Genomic DNA, 18,797 nt, shown 5'->3' on the forward strand with positions numbered 1-18,797 from the left:
AAAAAACCCAAGAAATAAAAAACAAAAAAAAGGTTTTTTTTTTTTTTTTTTTTGTTCTGGGTTATTCTTTTTTGGGTTTGTTAAAAAGGGGAACCCATTTCCACAGTGAGTGGTACTAGGCTTAGTTGAGTGGTGGTCTGTGTAAAATTAGCAAATAAAGGAGAGAAAATTTGTGTGTGTGTTATTTTTTTCTTTTGATAATTGAAAAATATGTTTTGTTTGGTTGAATTTGAACAATTTTAGGAGAATGGTTTTGAGGGTAAGAACAATCGAGGGGAATAAAAGGTTGGCAAGTCTGAGTAGTAGTAGTATCAACAATGAGGAAACGACAGTGAAGAAGGCGAAAACCAAGCAGAAGAAGAAAAACAAAAGCAAGAATTTCGATGCCAAGAAGCCTAAGAAGCCTCCAACAGCTTTCTTCTACTTCTTGTAAGTTCTTCTTTCTTTCTTTTATCGTTTGTTATTAGTTATGGATTTTTCTATTGCTAGAAATGTACATTTTATTAGCTTCATGAGACCAAATACTAAGGAAGTGCTTGCTTTGCTTGAACTTGTTGAGTGTGTAAATGAAATGATTGCATTTGTACTCACCAGGAATCTTTAGTTCATGACATTTTTCGTCAGGCAACTTTGATATTTTAGACTTTAGGCCAAGATTATAAGTTGTGTATGTACGTTCAGGTGGTCTCAAGCAGAAGAAAATAGTTGATTTTTGTTGAATGTTGACCATCTTATTTCGCAAATGTCGCAATACTTAAACAGAATATATATACGATGGAGTTACTATGTTAAAAATTTTGAATTTTGGGCTGAGTTGTGGCGTAGGATTTTGTTGGTATAATTTGGTTGTTTTCTGCGTTGAAATTAGGCTTGATAGTTTATCTTCATATAATTTTCATTAAATTGATGGAAAAGAAAAGGTAGATAATTATATGGCATGTCATCTGCATGCCTTGTCTTTGTCATGTTAGAGAGATTGTAATATGTCTTGATCAAGATCACAAGTTGTTTGAGTATTAAAACATGAAAACTCGTGTTAAAGGGACTTCAAAAAGTTGCAGCAGACAAACTGCTTTGATTTGGCCAAATCGGCTGTAGCCGAAATATTTTGGTTGCAGCCGAAATGTTTACATGTCTCGAGTCCAGCGGGAAAACATCCGCTGCAGCAGAAATTATGCAGAAAACAATGTTTTCATGAGTTTATGTGATCTAAAACGTTTCGAACCATTACATCTGTTGAAATCCCGGATCTTTAGGCTGAGAATCAGTTTCTGGATTTAGGATAAGTGTTTCCTGATTTGGTTTGATTCAGCAAATAACCTTCCTATTCTCTAGGCCACGTTTTTAGGAGATTTAGTTTTCACAATTGTATTATAAATAGAAGCCCTATGTACAGAATTTAATGTGAATAGAAAACAGAAAGTATTATTCCTGCTTTCATGGTATCAGAGCGGGAGGTCCTGAGTTCAAACCTCCGTAATTGCACTATTTATCCCTATTTAAATTGTCATCACGTGTTGGGTTTTTAATATATCTCGGGCTTAAATATTCACGTGTTGGGCTTTTCAATTAATTTACCCACACGATTGCCCATTATCCAGCCCACACGTGAGGGGGAGTGTTAAAGTATAAAACTATTGTTGGCCCACCTCCTAACCGCTTAAGCTTTTAGGATGGATTGGTAAACTAACATGGTATCAGAGCCGAGGAAACCCTAACCTTGGCATTCAATGGAGGAATCAATGTCTTCAGCAACCACGGGCGAAACAGGGGCGGCGGTCACCAACACCATGACGTCGAGTGGATCCGAGAATTCCACTTTTCAGTTCACGGTTGAGAAACTTAACGGGAAGAATTTTCTCGAATGGGCTCAATCGATCAAACTGGTAATTGATGGAAAAGGTAAGTTGGGATATCTCACCGGAGAAACCAAGAAGCCATCCTCTATCGATGCCTCCTTTCAGAAGTGGAAGTCAGAAAACTCGATGGTAACCGCATGGCTGGTCAACTCGATGAAGCCCACAATTGGGAAAACTTATATGTTTCTTCCTACCGCAAAGGATGTCTAGGATGCCGTGAGAGAAACATACTCTGACGTGGAAAACTCTTCCCAAATATTCGAGATTAAGACTCGGTTATGGCAAATGAAACAGGAGGAAAAAAAGGTTACTGAATACTACACACATAGATGAAGTCTCTCTGGCAAGAACTGGATCTGAGTTACGAGGAAGATTGGGAATGTCTTGGAGACAGCGTAAGATTTAAGAAGAGGCTGGAGAATGAGAGAGTTTTTGAATTTCTGGCTAGGTTGAACCGAGAATTAGATGAAGTAAGAGGAAGAATCCTAGGTCGAAGACCGTTGCCCTCAATCCGTGAAGTTTTTTCCGAGGTAAGACGAGAAGAGAGTAGGCGCAAGGTAATGCTGAAACTCCCTGCCTCCACTGCACTCACTGGTTCTGGACCAGAAACGACTGCACTGATGACAAAAAGGGGACTGAATGGACCAGGCCAGAGTCAGCAAAGGAAAAAACCATGGTGTGAGCATTGTCACAAGACTAGTCACACTAAGGATACATGTTGGGAACTGCACGGGAAACCACCGGATTGGAAGCCACAGCAAATGAACAACAAAAATCGAGGATATCAAGCCTCGGTTGATGATCAGAAGGATAGAAAAACGGATGTTGATAGCAGCAATTCTCAAGCAAAAACTTCATTCAGTCATGAACAGATGGAACAGCTTTACAAGATGTTCTCAAATTTCCAATCTAATGGTCAGTCCTCCAATAATGTGTCCACTGGTTCTCTAGCCCACAAAGGTAATTTTCTGAAGGCCCTGAATATTGTTCACCAAAACAGAATTTCCTGGATCGTCGATTCTGGCGCATCTGACCATATGACCAGCAACTACAAAATTTTTTCCACATACTCACCTTGTGCCGGCAATGTCAAAGTAAAAATTGCAGATGGTTCTCTCTCAACAGTTGCAGGAAAAGGGACAATCAAAATCTCTGATTCCTTGATCCTAGAAACTGTTCTTCATGTCCCTAACCTATCTTGCAATTTATTATCAATCAGCCAATTGACAAAAACCTCCAACTGTTGTGCTAAATTTTTCCATTCTCACTGTGTATTTCAAGACCTATCATCGGGGAGGACGATTGGCAGTGCTAAAGAATGTGAGGGTCTCTACTATCTAGATGAGGCCGAGACAAGTGGACAGCTTCATACTGCAATTTGCGATTCTGCATTCACTTTTAGGGATAGTGAAATAATGTTATGGCACTTTAGAATGGGCCATCCTAGTTTCCAGTACATGAACACCTGTTTCCTTCTATTTCTTTCAATAAAAATGTCCTTGATTTTCAGTGTGAAATGTGTCAGCTAGCTAAACACCAATGTTCTTCATTTAAAAAATCAATGTACCAACCTTCTAAACCTTTTACTATGATTCACAGTGATCTATGGGGTATCTACTCGCACTTACACAAAATGGTTCGTAAAATTTATTGATGATCACTCTAGGGTTTGTTGGGTTTACCTCGTAAAAGACAAAACAAATGTCCATGAGGTGTTCAAAACCTTTTACTCCATGGTCTAAACACAATTTCAAACTAAAATCCGAATTTTGCGGACAGATAATGGGACGGAGTATTTCAACACTATCTCAGGAGAATTTCTCATGACAAATGGGATTATTCACCAGAGTTCATGTGTTGACACTCCACAACAAAATGGAGTTGCCGAACGGAAAAACAAACACTTACTTGAGGTAGCCCGAGCCTTGATGTTCACTGCCCACATGCCAAAAATGTTCTGGAGGGATGCCATTTTGACATCCGCCTATCTTATCAATAGAATGCCCAGTCGAGTCCTTTCGTTTGATACTCCTCTCAACACCCTTAAGAAAGTCTTCCCCACTACTCGTTTACACTCAAATTTACCTCTTAAGGTGTTTGGCTACACCACGTTTGTCCATGTTCACTCTCAAAACCGAAGTAAGCTGGATCCGAGAGCCACTAAGTGTGTTTTCATTGGATATTCCCCTACACAAAAGGGCTACAAATGCTTTGATCCTTCCACAAAAAGAGTATTTGTTAGTCATGATGTTACATTTTTTGAAAACTTGAGAATGGAAGTTGCTAGATCAAAGAAAGGGATCAGTGTCTCCCAAAGAAAATATGTCCTTGATCTACTCACGGAGACCGGTATGCTTGGATGCAAACCTAGTGACACCCCTATTGAAGTGGGAAAGAAGACTGAAGATGCTGGAAAGATGGTTGACAAAGACAGATATCAAAGACTAGTAGGCAAACTAATATACTTGTCTCATACCAGACCTGATATTGCATTTGCAGTAAGTGCAGTGAGTCAACACATGCACTCACCAAGGGAAGCTCATCTGGAGGCAGTATACAAGATACTCAGATATCTCAAGGGCTCACCTGGCAGAGGACTACTCTTCAAAAAAACCGACTGCCGGGGAATAGAAGTCTACACAGATGCAGACTGGGCAGGCTCGATTGAAGACAGAAGGTCCACCTCAGGATATTGTACGTTTGTATGGGGGAACCTAGTAACCTGGAGGAGTGAGAAGCAGAATGTGGTGGCTCGAAGCAGTGCTGAAGCAGAGTTTAAGGCAGTTGCTCAAGGAATATGTGAAGCACTATGGCTGAAAAAACTCCTAGAAGAATTTCAAGTCACAGTAGAGTTCCCAGTTAAACTCTACTGTGATAACAAAGCATCAATCAACATATCTCTTAATCTTGTCCAACATGACAGGACCAAGCACGTGGAAGTTGATAGACATTTCATCAAAGAGAAAGTGGAAAAGGGAATCATTTGCATGACCTACGTTCCTACTCAAGATCGGACGGCTGACATCTTCACCAAAGGGCTCATAAGACAAAAATTCGATGATTTCTTAAACAAGTTGGACATGATCAACATCTATGATCCAACTTGAGGGGGAGTGTTGAAATCCCGGATCTTTAGGCTGAGAATCGGTTTCTGGATTTAGGATAAGGTGTTTCCTGATTTGGTTTGATTCAGCAAATAACCTTCCTATTCTCTAGGCCATGTTTTTAGGAGATTTAGTTTTCACAATTGTATTATAAATAGAAGCCTTATGTACAGAATTTAATGTGAATAGAAAACAGAAAGTATTATTCCTGCTTTCAACATCCATTGGTGATATGTTTTCATACATATTTGAACACCAATTAGTAATAGATTTAACTATAGCAATAGGTGTATTAATCCATGAAAAGATACCTTTACATTGAAAATGTACCTTTATGTGAATGGTTGTAATGTTTAAAGATGATGCATTCATTCATGTTTTGGAACTCAATATTATTGCTAGATATTGTGTTCAAGCGTTTGTTGTATATTAGGGGTAATTTGCCATTAAAACTCATTAGCAAACTTTGAGAAGTGAGGGAAAATAAAACCTTAAAGGAAAGTATTCCTATACGCCTCAAACCCTCTCTTGTTTTCTGCATTCTTTTCACCCTCTACACTCAAATTCTCCAACATGTCATATAGCAGTGATCTTCAAAGCTCTGTTTTGGGTATTGATTATTCTTCTTTAGAAAGATGTGAGCAGCATAAATTTAATAAGTGGGGTTATCTTCCTTCTTTATTAAATTACTAGTTATGAGCCAAGATTGTTGAAAAGGAGCTTAATAATATTGTTGTATCTATGTTCCCTTGAATTAATGAAGCTTTCACCTAAAAGACCTTTGAGTTTTTCTTTGCAAATTGACCATCAGAATAGAAAAAGTGTGGCTACGACATAGTAAACCAACCCCGTACAGACCCTGAACCTTTCCAGTGACTGGACTCGCGTATTAACCATAAACTGAATAATGGATGAAATTATGATCTCATGCCAAGTTCGCCAGTTCCATGGTCCTTGAATCTGCTTTAGTGATTGAGAATTTGCTTTCCGGTCATTTCTGAACCCAAAACTAACAAACTCATGCCTTAATTCCATGATCTTATTTTGAATGATATCTTGTTAACCTATTTCTATAAAGGGGTAGCAGGATAAACAAATGATCTTCCTTATTGGATTTTGTTTAATTTTTCAAATTCTTGGTCCTGCACTTCTTTTCAGATGTTGTTTCAATTATTTCTGTGCATTGTCAGCCAGGTTATAGTTCTTGTGTCACTTCCTTGTATTTACGTGGATTTGAGTTGTCAGGAACATCTTACCGTTTCTGTTTGATCTTTTGTATTTATGCTAGAAATGTCGGCTGTTTCTCAATCAAACCATTACTGTAGAAACCTTAGTATGAAAGGCCTTGTTATATGGAAAGAACCATTTCAGGATTCTTACGAATTTTGTTATAATTTTCAAGGGAGGACTTCCGGAAGGAGTTTCAAAAGCAAAATCCAGGTGTCAAATCAATGCGAGATGTAAGAGTACTAGTGTAGCATATATCCCATTCTATTACTTCTTTTAGATCTGTCCTCAACTTGTTGATTTGATTATCTTTTGTCCCGGTCACTCCTTCATTCACTTTATTGCACACCGTTCATTTTTTCCCTGTTCAGATAGGAAAGGCGTGTGGAGAGAAGTGGAAAACAATGACGTACGAGGTTGGTACTACATTAGTACATGAAATTGATTTCTCAACCTTTTTTTTACTTTATTTGGTACTTTTGTTATTGGTTCAGTGGAACCCTATGGTTTTATCTTGGAAAACTAAACCAAGTATCGGATGGTGGTTAGCTAATACGTTTTGTTCCCAAGCATTTGCAACTCAGTTCGGATGCTGACACTTAATATGTTAAATCTTACATGTAAATTTTTAATGTATGTACTTTAAATTGCCATGAGTGTCTTACTTTTGCTTTATCTTACAGCGTTTGAACCTTTTTTTTTTGTTTGCCGAATGACTGTTCAATGTTCATGTTTCTCACGTGAAATTATCTTCCTAGCTGTTCAACAATTGGAAAAGTAAATGCGTGATAAGTTGATTGTCGCCGAAGAAGTTCATAGCATTTTTATTTGTTCTGTTTATTACAGGAAAAGGTTCAATATTATGACATCGCTACTGAGAAACGAGCGGAGTTTGATAGAGCCACGGCAGAATATATCAAGAGAAAGGTTGTCATGATTCGACATTTTTATGTGTTATATGTTACGCATGTCTACAAACATTTTTTTTCCCTTTTTGCTTGAAATGTTTTAAAACATGGCTTTTCTTGCAGGAAAGTGGTGAAGATGAAGAAACTGAGGACGATGACTCGGAGTTCGATGAATAGGCCTTAAGATTGTTGATATTTTGATTTTTGAAAGAAAGAAATGGTATTTATGTAGAGGTCGTAGGCAATTGAGTTGTTTGTCTTCTCAAGACAATTATCTCAAACATTCTGTGTAAATCAGGTTTGCAAATTGCATGGAGGTAATGACTAGATTTCTCTCTTTATTGGTATCTTGTATTTTGATTTAGTCCCACCACTGAAATATATGGTCCATGGACAATTCGTTTTGCGAGAAATTCATATATTACTATTTACACCCCTTCACGCTCTGTGCTAATGAGCTTTTCATTTGTTTTGAGGAGGGGAAAAAAGAAAATTATGTTTTTGCGATATATCAAATATGAATATTAAGTAATAATAGCATGATACTTCGAATTCAGTACGAGATTTTTCTTTTCGTTCTTCAAAATGGGAGATATTTTACCTCTTTAGCCATCTTTCATTCTTGTAACACTTCTTGAAAATAAATAAATAAATAAATAGATAAAAAAAATGATAATCTTGACAAATATCTTTTAAAAGTACATAAGTCATAATTTTTATCTTTTATTCTTGATTTATAACTTTTATAGTTAAATAATTACACTAATAAAAAAAATATTTATTAAAAGTAAAAGATTAAAGTTTAGATTCATTCACTTTCAGAGTAAATTTTCGTTTTTCTTAAACGAAAGGTGCTATTCCTTTATTATGAAATTCAAAATATTTGAATCAGTTGATTTTAAATGAGAATGGTATAAAAATAAACACATCCAATGCCCATATGCTACATCTATTAGTAGGGCTTTAAAAAAAAAAAAATCCATATGCTGATGAGAAATCTGCTCTGCGCCTTTATTGACTTCTAAGTCCATAAATTTATAATCCCAGTACAAAATTATGGATTTTGCTGGTTGTAACCTAGGGGTCCAAAACTTACATTTAACTTTCCGCTCTGAAGTCCAAAACTAGCGAGCCTTTCTAATAAACAAGAAACATAGAGTTACACTTTTACACTCTGTTCTTCAGTTGCAGCCCGCCTCTCAGCTGACGTTAATGAATTGGAAATGCTCTTGACCTCGGCAATCATCGCAACAACGTCGTTAAGCTTGTTTATGACTGATCCAACCCCCTGCATTAAACAATACAAATCACAATATCAGTTTAAAGTAACAAAAACTGGAAGACAGAATCAGTGAGATAAAACGGTGAAATGAAATACATACCACACCGGCAGCTCCAGCTGTGATGGCCATTGGTGCCGTGACAGCGCTTAGTCCAGACGAACACATGACAGGAATCTTGACAGCCCGCGAGATGGAATACGCTGCTGCCAGTGTTGGTGTTGCCTGAAAATTAACCAGGTATCATGATCAATTATGCTTTGTAAAAATAAACGCCTAATATAAGAAGACAAGCTCTGTACAGGTCCTGAAACTGAAAGTTTACAAATGTTCATCCAAGCAATTAGCCAAGAAAATTCCCCCTTTCAAAATTTTCATACTCGAGTAAAAAAGGTGCAAGTAGTTAAAAGTCATTGGTAGTACCTTGGTGATTAAAGGTCATTTTGGATTTTGAAATGTCCTATATCATGAGAGCTAAGCAGTTTGAAAACTCAATTTTTTTCTCATTTATTTCGAAAGTTGCACGTAAACTGAAAAGGCATATTTATTACCTTCTCGATCAAACCAAGGATGCCGGATTTTGAAGGGTTAGAGCATTTTCCTCCTTCAGTTTGAATGAGGTCAACACCTTCCTGCTCCAGAAGCTCAGCAAGCTTGACCTGTTTTTGTTAAAGACTCTTTGGTAACTGAATAAACCATGGAAAATATAGGTGAAGATCCTTGAAAAATGCTGTTTTTGACCTGATCAGGGAGGCTTAGCGTATGAGGCACAGTGACCGATAAGGTCACGGATGGAAGGATCCTCTTGGTCTCCTTTGTTAGATTCAATATCTGCAACAAGCAGAACTCACGTATGTAAGAAGAAAAGAATTCTTCGTAACGTTTTCTAGCAAATAAAAGCCAAATAAGTGGTCTATGCTGGTAAGTATTCCTCGGGACAAGATTTGGCTGTGAGAAAAACATTAAATATTTCTCTTTCTTGGCTTTGTCAGATGTTGTAAGGTTTGAATTTGTACCTGCTCTGGCGAGAAAATAACGCCTCTCTCATAAAATGAATCATAATTTCCAATCTCAACCTGCATATGCACTAAGCTTTATTATCACAAATCAACAAAGCACTACTACAACCCGAATTTAATCGTTGAGCATATTGTTGAGATGTAATAAGTCAATAAATCATTCGACGAATTGTAATTCAAATGTAACAAGATTTGTTTCCAAACCATCATTGCTCCAGCTTCGACAGCAGCCGGAAATGCAGCTGGGTCTACCGAAGAAACGCAGACCTGACAAGAGAGGGTATGTTTAGTCAATTTGAAATCTTTCGAACAATGACACAAGGAGTTAATGTGCGATATGGCGGTGGGTTTTTTCTCAAGTCCATGAAAACATTAGGTACTCAAGAAATTTGAGTTTTTATGGTTTCATTAGATGCTGATAGTCTTTTTATGAAATTCTGCTTTGATATGCATAGTAATTTGGCTAGTAAAATGAAGTTAAAGAGGGGTATGCATAACATTAAATCCATTTTACTCTTCTATCAATAAAAAACATATTACTCAAGGCAGCGATTGTCAACCAACAAATCACAAACCATACACTGATAATTGAATGTACTATTAATTAACTTACAGGAAGAGAAGTTAAACTAGTTGCAAGTTTCACCAATTCTGGATCACAAGCTATATCCACATGAGTTGCTCCTCCCTATGAATGAAAATGACATCATGAAGATATGCAATATTATTATTAGGAAAAACGATAATTTTTCAAAAAAGCATAAAACAGAAGAATTAAAGAAAGCTTTGTATATTGACCAATTAAGTTGGTTATGAGATCAAACCTTGTCTGCAGCAGTCACAACTGAGGCAACATTTTCCTTATCAAAATTCTGCAAGCCTGAGATAATCTGTCAGGAAACAATCCAACATAATTATATTAGACGAAATTGCATAAAATAATATGTATTTTCAGTGGCAAAAGTATAGAGTTATCTTAACCAAATCAAATTCCCTTTTAAACGAAAGTATCAAATTCAACCACTTATATCACTGCTCTGAACCAAATACACTAGTTTCACAAAAAACCAGAAAAATAAAAATTCAGAGGACTAAATGACGAAAAAATTATATTTCCTTTACCAAGTTTTCTCATTAACCAAACAGAAAAAAACAAACAAACAAAAAAAAACAATGCAACTGAGCCGATAATCGAAATGGGATTTTGTCAATCCTTACCTTGAGAGCTTTGCGTTCATGAAACTCTCTCAAGACCAGTTCTTTTGAAGTTGATAGAAGTGCTCTGGTGGTTAAATAAGACGCTTTTCTTCTTGAAGAAGAAGAAGAAGAAAAAGAAGACAAAGTATGGCTAATAAGAGGATTGTGACTTGGTTTAAGAAGTGAGTGAGAAGAAGACGGTAAAGTTGTCATACACATTGAGGCCTGCATTTTTTTCCCCCGCTCTCTCTGGAAGAGATAAGAGAGGCTTTCAAGTTATATCTTGTTTTAAGAAGAAGAAGAAGAAAGAAGATATTTTCGTCGGTTTCACTTTGCCTTTCATTTATATTTATATATATATATATACACACACACACACACACACACACACACACACACACAAGGTCTCTGTCAGGCACTTAAAAAGTGTTTGACCAGAATGATATTCGTACATTTTTATATGAAGTGTGTATATTTATAATAAATTGTGTATATTTATAAATAAGTTATGTATATTTATATGACACTTGTATAATTATACAATCGTATATATTTACATGTAAATCGTGTATATTTATATATAAATCATGTATGTTAAGTTATAAGAAACGACAATGTATATTAATTCTCAAAACATGTTTTTTTTATAACAATTAGTGAACACATAATATAAAAATATGTATATTGACTGATTTATTGTATTTCATATTAAATATATACGACTTTATATGTAAATACACATAATTTATGTATAAATATATACAATTTATACATAATTATACAAGTACTTGACTGGTCAGGCACTTTCCAAATACCTCACCAGAGACAATTCATATTAGGAGTGCCCTTCTCTATTTTAAGATCTGAATTTTCGTCATCAGAAAAAAACAAAAAAACAAAAAATCTGAATTTTCCTGTTCCCTCAAGTAGTTTACTAAAAATTTACTTAAAATTTTTATAAATGTGTCCTCTGTTTTGAGTTTAAATAAACAAAATATTATATAATTTAATGTACATCATCAAATACCAACCAATATATTTAAAGTGTGTAACAAATTACCATCTAACTATCATTGTTTATTTCTTTTACTAATTTAATTATAGAAATGCTCAGGAAAAAAAAAAGAGGAAAAACCTGGAATTTCTTTAATAAACCAAAAAATAAGTTTTAAAATATAAATAAAAAATAGATGCACTGAAATGCACATTTGAATCAAAACATGCGATTTAATTTTTAGATAACAATATTTAAAGCTAAACATTCTAATGCTTAAAGAAAAATAGAATTTCATATTAGCAATGATCACCATTTTAACTAACAGAATACGTGTGTAAGATCCATAAATACGATCCCTTTAGTACTTAATTAAGATTTGAAACCCTTAAAATTATGATAGAAAGCGGTTTGCTTGTTGCCAAACCCTTTGCTCTTACCCATCCCACGATGAATATCAATATTGGACTTTTTGGTAGCGTTTTTAAAATCGTTGTGTTTTGAGTATAAAAGTGAATATGAGAATCTTTTGAGGATGGTATTGAGATCGATTGAGAAATTATTTTTGGTTGGATTTTAAAGAGATTATTTTAAGTGTAATAAAAAAGTGAAATTGTGTTTTATTATAAATATAAAATTTTATTTTGTGTATGTGTAATTAATAATATTAAATTAATATATCAAGTAACTAATAATTAATAATCAATTAGCAAATAAAAATTAATTATTAGGAACATAACAATAATAGATATATTATTAGTAATGAGTATATTGTGAATTAAATTATATATATACTAATAAAGAAATATGCAAAATAATTTTAAAATAATAATTAATAATAAATATATTAATAAGTAATAGTGTAATCATTAGTTTATAAGTAGTAAATTAGTGTATTAATAAAAAATAATAATTATTAAATAAATAATATATTAGTATACTATTCACTAATTCAATAATTAGCATTTAATTACATAATTAAATAAATAGTTAATTAATTACTAATGTTTATTTAATGACCTATTAATTGATCACTACATTATCAATTTTTGGTAATTACTCTTTAAATACTAATTCATTATTAATTGAGTAATTGCTATTTATTTATTCATTATTGTTATTAATATGTATTACAAATTTAACAAAAAGAAATTAATATTTAAATAATAATTAAGTAATTATTAACTATATTTTAATTATTAAAATAATATATTATTTTTGGTAATTAAAAATTAGTAATTAATTATTTAACATAATAATGTTCATAAAAACTTGAAAATGGAAGTGGAAAGGGAGAACAACTTTCATTCATTTTCTGGTTTCTTAATAAAAATCATTCTCCCTTCACTAAAAAAATATATATATTCTCACTTTTTTTTTGTTTTCCTTCTCATTTTTAAACTATTTGCTAAACAAATACAGTTTACAAAAGTTCATTTTTGTGTCTTAAAAGACATGTAAAGACGTTTTAAAAAACAGTTAATAACTAATTCTAAACGCAGAAATTTCTAAATTTCTCACTCCATAAACAAATGGAGTGGAGTGAGACAGGTTTCTTAGCACCACGCGAGGTTTCCTTATTCAACTTCTATTTCTATATCATTTTTTTATTGTTTTGAGGAGTTTCATTTTTTAAATTGATAAGTCCATTTTAAAAAGAAAATTGAGAATCTTAAATAAAATGATTAGCAAAAAACTCTAACTCAGTAATCCTAAAGAAAGAGATAGCTTAAACAGATTTCACTAAACAAATAAATCCCGTCCCCTACCGCAGTAAAAACATAACTATTAAAGAGTTGCATATCTATGATTGTCATCCAAGGGAAAGCTATAGTCGTAGTCGAAATGGTTTCAGATGCTGATGGAAAACACAAAAAACAAAGGTTGAACATTTGGGGTGCAGAGAGAAGAATTCTCCGTATTGAATTTGGCAATAAAATAATTTATTCATCTTATTTGATAAGTGACTCAAATTAGTTTTAAAAAAGTAACGATTTTATGTTATTGTGTAAGTTACTGTTTTCAGTTTTTTAGACAAGAGTTATTTTATGGCTTATTAAGAATATATAAATAAGTACTTTGTGTAAGGCTTTATATGTGTTTAGATAAAAGTGTACTCAGAGAAAAATGCAGAGAAAGAGTGCCTCATTTTAAGAGAGAGAGAAAAGTGAGGAGAGAGATAGATAAATGTATAAGAGGTTTTGGGTAGAAAGAGAGAGTAAAAAAGTGTGTTGAGAGTGTAATTCTAAAACTGTTAATGAATTATTTTCTCCCTCTCCCTTGGATGTAAGAAATTTTTCGGAATCACCTAAATCTGTGTCTTATCTATTTTTCTGTTATTTTTATTTCAATCTATTTTTCTGCTGCGTGGGTGTATAAGTGTGTTTTTTCCCCAACAACTAGTATCAGAGCTGTGGTGAATAAAAGAAAAGTCAAGATGATGTTTGGGATAAAGTTTGAGCATATTTAGTGGTTTGATGGAAAGAGTAATTTCAGCATCTGTTAGAGTACGGTAAAAGATGTTTTGATTCAGCAGAGACTACTGGAAGCGTTGCAAGGAAAGAAGCCGGAAAAGATGAAAAATGAAGATTGTAAAGAATTAGAAGCGAGAGCAGTAAGCACTATTCGTTTAAATTTGGCTCATAAACTAAAATATAGTGTTATGAATGAAACATCGCATTCTAAGTTATGGAAAAATTAGAAAAATTTATATGTCGAAATCCTTAACAAGTAGGTTTTATTTGAAGAAACAATTGTATGAGTTAAAGATGGTGAGAAAACTGATGTTAGGGATCATATAAATAATTTTAGTAGGCTCATAACTCAGTTATTAAGTGTAGAGGTCAAAATTGATGAAGAAAATAAGGCGGTAATTTTGTTGGCCTCCCTACCCAAATCATATGAGACTTTGGTGACTACACTTTTAGTTGGAAAGACGACGTTGATTGTGGATGAGGTGTCAACTATTATATTAAAGACTGTAAATATGAAAAAACCTAGTAGTATGTCTGATACTGAACAAGTTTTAGTGGCGAAAACAAATTCAAATAAGGGTACGAGCAAGTCAGGAGGGAGATATTATGATAAAAGAAATGATCGTTCCAAATCTAGTCCAAGAAATGATATTGAGTGCTACTACTGTCATAAGAAGGGACATATTAGGAGAAACTGTGAAGAACTCACGCAACATCTAGAAGAAAGAAGAAAGTAAGAAACCCAAGAGACTTCAGATTCTGCAAATGTTGTTGGCGACATGTATGAAAGTGAAGATGATGTGTATTTTGTTATTGCTGATAAAAATATTTCTGACTCTTGGATCTTAGATTCTGGATGCTCGTTTCATATGTGCCCATATATAAGAGTGGTTTAATTCCTATAAGTCTTGTGATGCCGGTACTTTATTGATGGCTAATAATTATAGTGCTAAAGCTGTTGGAATAGGTACTGTGAAGGTGAAGATGTTTGATGGAGTTGTGAGGACATTGACAAATGTTAGGCATGTTCTTAAACTAAAGAGAAGTTTGATTCCTTTAGGGGGCTTTAGACACTTTGAATTGTGAGTATCATGCAATGGTGGTTTTATACAAGTTAAGAGAGGTGATGGAAATCAATGATATCACAACCTATGCCCGGCCTGCATAAGTGAGGAAGCAAATTTGGACTGAGACATTGGATTCATTGGGCCAGCCCATCTCGATGTCCAATTGATGCCCAGCCTAACGGCTAGCTAAGTGGATTAGATACGCTCAGTCGTATCCAGTTTCCACCATTATGAAGAAGGAATTATCGAGGAAAGGAAGCGATATTAATGGCAAGGGACATATCAGAGAAAGTAAGGAATACAAAATTGCAAAGGCACATTTGGAAAATTTATGGAAATTTAAAAGTCTACCTGCCATTGTGGACCTATCATGTTATCACACAACGGGCATCCGCCTGGCCAATTTATTTAAAAAAAAAAAAAAAAAAAAAAAAAAAAACAGAGAGAGAGAGAGAGAAAATTCTAGAAAATTTAGAAGGCTTGAATTTTTTCCTTTTATATTTTAATTTTTGGTCAGTCAGAGAGGTTTCAAGTTCCAACTATATGCCAACTATTATAACTTTCTAATTTGAACTTTTTAAAAAAAAAATCTAGTTAACTAAAAAGAATGATACATTGAGTATGAGTAGATTAGGATTTTTCTTCTAGATTAAGGCTTTAATTTGTCCTTCTCCAGCAGTTATTTGGTATCATTAGTGGACCCAGATACGTCAGTTTTTCACGCCCAAACTTAGCTGGATTTTGTCTGTTTTACCTTAAATTTTGAGAATAGCCAATTGAAACGTAAACCATATATTTCGGTTTTAGAACACTATGACCAAGAATTGAAACGTACGCAAAATTTGACTCAAGTCTTCTAGATTTAAAAAAGCGAAAGAAAGTGAAATAAATAACCAAGTTTTTCTTGTTTTATTTTATTTTTTATTTTTGGGAATCTAGTAACTTAATTCCAAGTGAACACAGATACCGCATGCTTCATATATAAATATTTGAGGAGGTGCCCATTTTGTACTTCCTTTTTATTAATTGAACATATTCTAATGTAATTTTTTTTTTTTTTGAATTTAAGGTGGGAGATTTTACCTTATAGATCTTGATATTAGAAGTCTGTACCTATGTGTGAATTTTGCACTAAATTAAATATACAATCATCGTAAAATGAACATTTTGATCTCATATACTGCAGAAAAATTGAAAGATAGAAGTGTGAAAAAATCAATTTTTTTTTAGTAAACAGTGATCCATTCATTTTACGCATGTCACCAGTATCTATGTCATTCTAACCGAAATCAGGCTGCAAAAGATAGTAATTAAAGGTCAAGATATTTAAATTAATTTTACTAGTGAAACACAATTTTCATCAGTAAATCAAATCCATCAATCTTACATTCATTCTAAACTCAAATTAAGCTGCAAAGATAGCAGTATTTGGGATGAAATCCGCCTAGGGGCATCATATTTTCCTATTTGAAAGTAAACATCTTCTTGGTCTTCACTTTTAGAAAGATGACGAGCCTTGAAGCTCAAAGATCTGTTTCATAATATCAAAAATGCTAATGTTATTTTTTTATCACTTTCTACATTTACTGTTTGATAAGTATACTCTATAAGTACATGATATATTATTATTTAAATAAAAAATAAGATATTAAAGTTTACGTATCAAACGATAAATACAAAAAGTGACAAAAATAGTTATGTTTATAAAAAACTTTGGCTTTGATCAAATTAAGGCTGCTTCTTTGAAGATATATAGAGAAGCTAATAATTGGGGCCGTCAATTTGGAACTTGAAAATGTCATTAGAAGGCTTGAGTCTATTGAATGAAGTCCACAATATGGACCTTGGAAGACACGATTGCAAACAAGTTGCATTACTTGTTCGGTTTCCATATTTCATTTGCAACTGTATAGACTTTCAAAAATATGTCCACATCAACGTCTTCTTATAATTTCTGCTTCTATTAGATCGAGAAATAAGACTTCACTGATGAACCAAATAAAAAGACCCTCAGTAATTAACAATCTGCAATAAAATTTTACGTCATTCTGGGTATAACCCCAGTATTAGAAATAAGGGCTCCTCTTAACTAGTGACCCACGTGACATTAAGATAACAGAACGATATCTAACATGACTCAAATTACTTATTTAATTTTAGTATATTAAATAGTATTTGACCAATTATATTGTATCATATCACATCTAATTATAAGTGGAAAAATTAGATTTTCCATGTCATGCAACACTAACTTGGGTCCCTCTTGTTCCTATCATTCAGGCATTGTACTGAAAGAATTGTTAGTAATAAAAGGGGTCATTCATAGGCTTTTTTTTGTATTTTTATTTTGGGTAAATTGTACGAATGATCCCTAAATTTTTTAAAATGTGACAATTTAGTCCTAAAACTTTTTTTTTTGATGAAACGAACCCTAAATTATTTAAAAGGGTGCAATGTAGTCCTTTCCGTCAAATTTCTTTACATTTTTAACAGAATTAATCATGTACAAAGCATGTGATCTTGTTAAAGAGAGTATTTTAGTAAAATACCAAGCCTAGCTCTCTCTCTCTCTCTCTCTCATCACCATTGATCTCTACAAACTCTAACCTCGCAACAGCTTCAGACCTTGCCTCTGCTCCGTGGATGACATTATTCCTTTTAATCTTTTTATTGCGATTTTAGATTGTCTGGGTTTGTGATCTCTCTGACAATCATTGTTGTTGTGAACCAGTTCGCCGATGTGAACCAAATCTTGGACTTGCGATTTGCTTGTTGGTGACCGTGTCTTGCACAATCTGCTTGAGTTTTCTCCACGAACATCACCAGAAGGCCGCAATCAACGCTGGAGAACTTCAACTTTTACTTTGAAAATGAAGTCGTCGCCGCTGATCGTCTGCACTCTCTTTGGTGGGACCTCGAACCAGATCTGGCAGAGGAAATCGCCATGATCTCTGGGAACGTTGCCAATGATCGCAAAGTTGAGCGCTCGTCTTCTTCGGCGCCGTCAAGAGCAACTGTCGTCAACTGATATGCTTTCTCTCTCTCTGTCCCAGGTCTCTCTTTTTCTCTGTCTCTCTCTTTTAGAACGCTTTCTTGCTATTGATCTCTGTAAAATCGCCTCCAAATCCAATCGAGGTCCAATGACAATGGAGGAGATTTGTGCAGATGTGGTTTTGCCACAGGAGGTTGAAGGACTGCAAGGCGACGCCGAAGTCGGCAAAGTGGCCGCGGAAGGACTCACCGGCGAAGCGACTAGGTTTGCTGGTGGAAGCAATGGCGGTCGCTGTTTGAGAAAGCCGCGTGATAACAGTTTTTAAGGACATTTTCGTCTTTCCAGCCAAAATGTGGGCCACGTGATATCTCACGTGCACTGTACCGTTATTTTTTGGACGAAATTTGACAGAAATGACTACATTGCACCTTTTTAAATAGTTTGGAGTTCATTTCGTCAAAAAAAATTTGGCGACCAAATTGTTACCTTTTAAAGAGTTTGGAGACCATTCGTGCAATTTATCCTTTTATTTTTTTAAGAAAAGCCAAGTTATTTTTAAGTCACTCACAAATAGGAAACAAAGCAACAACATGTTAGAAGTTCTTTTATGGCCGTTTAGTTCGTTGATTTGAATTTTTAATTTGAGTTGAGATGCAACTTTATGTGGGAGCTTTTT

At 34.2% G+C, this 18,797-nt stretch overlaps 2 protein-coding genes across 2 annotated transcripts in view; one reads left to right on the top strand and one right to left on the bottom strand.

Moving 5' to 3' along the window:
* LOC112094410 (high mobility group B protein 14) overlaps nucleotides 1–7,539 on the top strand; it is a 7,828-nt gene extending 289 nt beyond the window's left edge. The window contains exons 2-6 of the mRNA XM_024175179.1: nucleotides 244–429; nucleotides 6,366–6,423; nucleotides 6,562–6,606; nucleotides 7,037–7,117; nucleotides 7,222–7,539. Of these exons, the coding sequence (XP_024030947.1) occupies nucleotides 244–429; nucleotides 6,366–6,423; nucleotides 6,562–6,606; nucleotides 7,037–7,117; nucleotides 7,222–7,275 (424 nt within the window). The 3' untranslated portion in view covers nucleotides 7,276–7,539. The remainder of the gene's footprint in view (nucleotides 1–243; nucleotides 430–6,365; nucleotides 6,424–6,561; nucleotides 6,607–7,036; nucleotides 7,118–7,221) is intronic.
* Nucleotides 7,540–8,085: 546 nt separating this feature from the next.
* LOC21404550 (uncharacterized protein ycf23) lies at nucleotides 8,086–10,911 on the bottom strand. Its single transcript, XM_010112704.2, has 9 exons — nucleotides 10,616–10,911; nucleotides 10,222–10,287; nucleotides 10,011–10,085; nucleotides 9,602–9,664; nucleotides 9,395–9,454; nucleotides 9,120–9,209; nucleotides 8,930–9,037; nucleotides 8,481–8,603; nucleotides 8,086–8,386 (listed from the first exon to the last, which is right to left on the bottom strand). Exons 1-9 carry the CDS (start codon nucleotides 10,823–10,825, stop codon nucleotides 8,258–8,260), a joined length of 924 nt encoding a protein of 307 aa, XP_010111006.1. The 5' UTR covers nucleotides 10,826–10,911; the 3' UTR covers nucleotides 8,086–8,257.
* Between the last annotated feature and the right edge of the window lie 7,886 nt (nucleotides 10,912–18,797).

Source organism: Morus notabilis, unplaced genomic scaffold (genome assembly GCF_000414095.1).
Source record: "Morus notabilis unplaced genomic scaffold, ASM41409v2 Scaffold336, whole genome shotgun sequence".
Lineage (NCBI taxonomy): Eukaryota > Viridiplantae > Streptophyta > Magnoliopsida > Rosales > Moraceae > Morus > Morus notabilis.

Bases quoted from the DNA above. Each gene is read 5' to 3' on its own strand.
- LOC21404550 (XM_010112704.2), bottom strand. From the start codon at position 10,825: ATGCAGGCCTCAATGTGTATGACAACTTTACCGTCTTCTTCTCACTCA. The intron at 9,210-9,394 runs GTACAAATTCAA...TGCTTGTTGCAG, and splicing joins TTATTTTCTCGCCAGAGCAG to ATATTGAATCTAACAAAGGA. The intron at 9,038-9,119 runs GTCAAAAACAGC...TAACAAAAACAG, and splicing joins CGCTAAGCCTCCCTGATCAG to GTCAAGCTTGCTGAGCTTCT.